This window comes from Sinocyclocheilus anshuiensis, unplaced genomic scaffold (genome assembly GCF_001515605.1).
Source record: "Sinocyclocheilus anshuiensis isolate Anshui unplaced genomic scaffold, SAMN03320099.WGS_v1.1 scaffold261, whole genome shotgun sequence".
NCBI classification, from domain to species: domain Eukaryota; kingdom Metazoa; phylum Chordata; class Actinopteri; order Cypriniformes; family Cyprinidae; genus Sinocyclocheilus; species Sinocyclocheilus anshuiensis.
The window spans coordinates 506,892-512,901 of record NW_015536515.1 but is presented as its reverse complement, the minus strand read 5'-3'; the positions used below and the strand labels follow the sequence as shown (position 1 = coordinate 512,901).

At 32.2% G+C, this 6,010-nt stretch overlaps 1 protein-coding gene across 2 annotated transcripts in view; it reads left to right on the top strand.

Moving 5' to 3' along the window:
* The window catches only part of LOC107693137 (beta-taxilin-like), a 10,099-nt gene that overhangs the window by 2,456 nt on the left and 1,633 nt on the right, over positions 1–6,010 (top strand). The window contains exons 2-9 of one of the 2 annotated variants that reach the window (XM_016492415.1): positions 896–1,117; positions 1,238–1,329; positions 2,248–2,418; positions 2,933–3,127; positions 4,150–4,269; positions 4,462–4,536; positions 4,621–4,713; positions 5,718–5,813. In XM_016492415.1, coding sequence (XP_016347901.1) covers positions 910–1,117; positions 1,238–1,329; positions 2,248–2,418; positions 2,933–3,127; positions 4,150–4,269; positions 4,462–4,536; positions 4,621–4,713; positions 5,718–5,813 — 1,050 coding nt within the window. In that variant the 5' untranslated portion in view covers positions 896–909. Of the gene's footprint in view, positions 1–892; positions 1,118–1,237; positions 1,330–2,247; positions 2,419–2,932; positions 3,128–4,149; positions 4,270–4,461; positions 4,537–4,620; positions 4,714–5,717; positions 5,814–6,010 lie in introns of both variants that reach the window. The other variant, XM_016492407.1, reaches the window with a different exon arrangement.

The following is a 6,010-nucleotide window of genomic DNA, read 5'->3' as shown; positions in this document are numbered from 1 at the left end:
TGTAACCCCTAACCCCTCTCTCCCGGGTCCTCACTGCCACACCTCGTTCTTGTTCCGAGTGGGTCTCAAACCCAGGTCTCAGGCATGGGAGGCAGACACACTGAGGACCCGGGAGAGAGGGGTTACAGATACAATCATTGAAATTCTACTTCACAATATCACAATATCAATCATAATCTTTCCAAATTTATAAAATGGAATGTTTGTTAACATTTGCATAACTGAGAAAAACAAAGAACAAAACTCAGTTTGTTTTGAATATTCAGAGAACATTTAGAAATAATGTTTTTATAACTTAAGGGGAATGTTAAAATCATTCTTAAAACATATTTTTGTTAGCTGGGATCATGCCTAACACTTTAGAAAATGGTTTTGTTTTTACAAAAAGTATTAAAAGTATGAATTTCTATGCTTCATTAATTCACAAAAAATATTAAAAAGATGTATTTCTTTGATTTTATGAATCAATGTAGACTAACTTCTAAATAAAAAGTTAAACGTTTTTCTTCAAAAACTGAAAAATCATTGCCATCACATTAAACAATATCAAAACTTGTGATAAATGTTTTAACATAAGATAAGAACATATTAACAAGCACACTGTATAAAAATTGTTTTTCGAAGTTGATTACTGGAGTACATTTTAGAAAATACTTTCAATCATTCTAGTTCAAATTTCTTGTTTATTTCAATGTGTTCCTTGCTGTTTCTTTGTAATTGTTTGTGAAATTTACTAGCAATTTCTGAGTAAAATAATAATAAAAGAATCACTCTTATACTACTAACAAAATTTAATCTGAATCAAAACCTGTGATGTAAACGTCTCCGTCGTTCAATCTTAAAGCAAAACAGATTCATCCCGTCATCTTTGACTGACTCTGTCCTTTCTCAGAAGCAGATTCCATCAGAATGGAGAGTTGTTCCCAGTCTGTAAACGGTGACACCAAGGCTGAAGTGACCCATGACCTCACCGAGGATCTGAGTCAGCAGCTGGAGGACATTATCAGCACCTATCACGTGAGCGAACAGCCAGGTGAGGCCGAGGATGCTGAGGAAGAGGCCGTCCCAGACAAGAACAAAGACCAGAAAATGGAGAAGAAGATGCTTAAAGGCCTCGGTGAGTCACATGCAAGATATTAAACCCCATGTTACTCTATTTGAAATGTGATTAGTGAATACTTAACCACTTAATGCAATCAAACTGTGTAACCAAAGAAAACTGTGTCAATAATCACAGGGAAGGAAGCCATGCTGCTCATGCAGAGCCTGAATAAACTCGGAAGCCCTGAGCAGAAACTGGAGGCTTTCATTAAAAAACATGCTGAACTGGTGAGTACAGTCATCAACAATGTTCTGCCTTTGAAATATAAAATAAAAATAAATGACTGTTTTTAACAAGCTACCTCATTAAAAAAAAATAGTGAAATGAAAAAAAAAAAGGTAAATATTCACACATTCATTTGGAAAAATCAGCCCCTTTTTAATTATTTTTTTTGTTGTTGAAATTTTGTTAAAAATCTTTAATTTCAGTACAGTCCCATATTAAGCTGTCTTGTACATTTCCAATAAATCATCTTTAAAAATAAATAAATATATAATAAAATAACATTTACATTTCCAATAAATAATCTTAATAATTAAATAAATAAATATTATTTATTTATATAGTACATATAACTAACGTATTAAATACTATGCAGAAACTAGACTTATGTTTGTGACTTTAATATACTTTTAAGTATAATTTAAAGTATATTAAGCATATTAAAAAACAGAAAGACTTTGAATTCTTCTATGTAAAATATATTTTATTTCAGCACTGATTTGTTTAGGGTTGTCCTGTGTTAGGCTATCTCGTATTATACATTTCCAAATAATCATCTTAAAAAAAAAACAAGTAAGAAAGTGAATAAATAAATAAATAAATAACTGAGGCTCCCATAAAAAAACAAACAAACAAAAAACACTGAACTGGTAAAGACAATCATCAACAATGTTGAGTTGAAATGAACTTTTTTACCTTTGCAACGTTAAAAAATAAATTTAAATATTTAAATAATAGTAAAATAAAACAAACACATAAATAAAAGGAAATAGTAAAAAAAATATACAGTATATATTAAAAGTAATAAAAAAAAACTTTCCAGCTTGTTATATTGAGATGGTTTTCTTTACTGTATATACTGGTTTTATATTTCTGTAAATAAAAGAGATCATAATTATATTATGTGTACATGTAACCTGCAGTTGGAGGAGCACCGCTCGGACCAGAAACAGCTGAAGGTCCTGCAGAAGAAACTTCTCCAGGTGCTGAAGGAGAAGGATCAGCTTCAGAGCGAACACAGCCGAGCCGTTCTGGCCCGCAGCAAACTAGAAGGCCTGTGCAGAGAGCTGCAAAGACACAACAAAACACTAAAGGTGACAGTATCATCTCATGTCATCAATATGACTGTGTTAAAACATCTGAGTTTGCTTGAACCACTGATATCTGCTAATGAGCATGAATCAAAACCTGCTAGTCCATTTTGAAAAAGTTATTTTTACAGTAAATTTCTTAGCTTTTAAATATTCTATCAGACAAATAAAGTTTCAATGTTAATATTGGCATTGAAATTGCTTTTTTACGATGCTAAATCACAGTACACTGAAAAAATAACTGATTTGGATGGAAAAATGGATAATAAATAAAGTCACAAATAACTCCTAAAAAAATGGGAAGTAATACATTGAATTAAACATGAAATTTTGAAGTTGAAAGACTTCATACTCCAATAATAAAAAATTTTTTTACAGTGTAAAATGGTTTATATTTTGCCCTGTACAAACATAATAGAACTAAACATAAATTATGGCATTATGACAAAGTTATTTTTACTAAAACTATAAAACGTTGACACACAACTCCATATCCACCATCATGCTTTTGGTGCAGGAGGAAACTCTACAGCGGTGTCGTGAAGATGATCTGAAGCGGAAGGAAATCACCACACATTTCCAGAGCACTCTGACGGACATCCAGGCCCAGATCGAGGAGCACAACAGCCGAAACAACAAACTGTGCCAGGAGAACAGCGACCTGGCTGAGAAACTCAAGGACCTCATATCTAAATATGACCAGCGAGAGGCGGTAAGAGAAAACTACAGGACGTCACTCTGGTTTGACCTGAGATCATATCATTTGAATCTATCTATCTATCTATCTATCTGTCTATCTGTCTATTTGTATTTTCTATTTTCATTTCAATTTTAGTTCAAGTTTTAGTTATTTAAAAAAAAAAATGTTGTTATACATATATAGTATTAATATATTATAGAATAAACTTATTCTATAATAAAGAAGTTAAACTTAAATTTAAATTTGTCCAAAATGCAGATGAGTTTGTTTCTTCATTAGAACAGATTTGGAGACGATCCTCTGCAGTGAATGGGTGCCGTCAGAATGAGAGTCCAAACAGCTGATAAAAACATCACAATAATCCACAAGTAATCCACACCACTCCAGTCCATCAATAAACATCTTGTGAAGTGAAAAGCTGCACGTTTGTAAAAAACAAATCCATCATTAAGATGTTTTTAACTTCAAACCGAGTCCTCTATCCATAATATTGCTTTCTCCAGTCATCTGGTCTGAATTAGGAGAGAAATATGCACAGATAAAGCACAGTTTACAAGTGAAAATAGTTCTAAACACATATTTGGGTGGATTTTCATGTGAGAGGACAACAGGGGATGGACTTTTTCAGTGGAGGAAGCGTTATGGACTATAGACTCATATTTTTACGGGTTTAAGTTCAAATGTCTTAATGTATTTGTTTCTTACAAACATGCAGCTTTTGGCTTCTCAAGACGAAAGTCCATCTAACTGGTGGACTGGAGTGGTGTGGATTACTTGTGGATTATTGTGATGTTTTTATCAGCTGTTTGGACTCTCATTCTGACGGCACCCATTCACTGCAGAGCATCCATTGGTGAGCAAGTGATGCAATGCTAAATTTCTCATAATCTGTTCCCATGAAGAAACAAACTCATCTACATCTGGGATGGTATGAGGGTAAATTTTCAGCAAGTTTTTATTTTTGGGTGGACTAAATGTCATTATAAATAATTACATTTAAGGACTCATAGGTTGTGTTTTTGGCCTTCATGCAGAATCTTGAAAAAGTGTTCAAGCACAGAGACCTGCAGCAGAAATTATTGGAGACAAAACTCACACAGGCCAACATGATGCTCAAAGATGCTGAGGAGAGACACAAGCTGAAGAAGGAACATGTCAGTAAAACATCTAAAGATTTCACATAATAAAATATATTTTTATTGCACAAATTAACTTTCTGCTAATTTGAGTCCAGTGAAATATAAACAATGCGTTATTGCCAATGCCGTTATTGCCACTTTTGAAATAAGTGTTGTTTTCTGGGACTGGGACTGTTGTTCTACTTCCCATCTATATTTATTCTCCAGTTACTGAAGCATACTGCAGAGGCCAAAATACAGGTTAAAATCCTGAAAGAACAAGAGACTGACATAAAGGCTCAGGTAAATTTACATCAGATAATACACATCTCTATTGTTTTCTTAAATCATGTATGTTCAGAAATGAACACATTTCTTTTCTGTTAGCTTGCTGTATATTCTGAGAAGTTTGATGAATTCCAAGGAACGGTGTCTAAGAGCCACAATGTGTATGCCAGCTTCAAACAGGACATGGACAAGGTGTGTGTCTCTGAAATATTCAAATATTCTCTTCAAATCTTTTGATACCTTCCCCCGACATAGTCCCCCCCCCCCCCACCACCAAAAAAATATATGTATATATTATTGAAGCTTTTGCACATACTTTTCAGAAATGTGGTTAAGTCAAGTCCAATATGGCAATCTTTTCAAACATGTCGAAACTTATTTACAGTCTCACATTAAATGCATCAATGTTAAGTATGCTTTTGGTTATTAAAAGGGTCTTGGGGTCTCTCAGAACCTGAACAGAACATTAGGGTTAATTTCTAGCATGTTTAGTCAGGGTTATTATTGACAAGTAAGACTAAAACTATTAAAAACATTTTAGTTAACTGAAATAAATCTGAAAACAAACTGGCTGAAAATCTTAAACTAATTGAAAATGAGAAATGTTGCATTGGCAACTTTTAAGTTTAAATTGAAGTTTAAGATGAAGCACTAAAATTACTAAATGGAAATGTATAAAAACTAAAACTGAAATTAAAATAAAAATAAAACTGAAATAAAAATAAATTAAACCATAATAGTAATATTTAAAAATCAAATGACAAAAACATAACAAAATAACTAACTAACAAATAAATAAAGAAAGAAAGAAAGAAAGAAAGAAAGAAAGAAAGAAAGAGAAAAATCAAACCCTTTCTGTTAATTGAAAAAATTCTGAATTCTGTTAATTTAAATAAACAAACTGAAATAAATCTGAAATGATTTAGGTGAAAAACTTAAAACTAAACACAAATGTTGCCTAAGTTTAAGCTGAAGCACTAATATTACTAAATGGAAATGAATAAAAACTAAAACTAAACTATAACTGAATTAAAAATTTAATTAAACCTATAAACAACATATTTAAATTAAAAGCTAATTCAATATATTAATAAAAATTATGATAGTACATAAGAAATACTAAAAACAAACAAACAAACACTAAGCAGATTGCTGTCTGTCTGCTGTACATGGTAAGATGTTGATTTGTCTTACAGATGGCAAAGAAGATGAAAAAGTTGGAGAAGGAGGCAACGGCCTGGAAATCCCGTTTTGATGGCTGCAATAAAGCTCTCATTGATATGGTTGCAGATGTAAGTTGCTCAGTTCATATAGCATATATCAATATTGTAGAGTGGAGTGAACCATATCAGGTTCTCCAAAGAAACTTTTAGTAAACAGTTCTTAAAGGGGTCATATGATGCTGCTAAAATGAACATTATTTTGTGTATTTGGTGTAATGAAATGTGTTTATGCGGTTTAAGGTTCAAAAAACACATTATTTTCCACA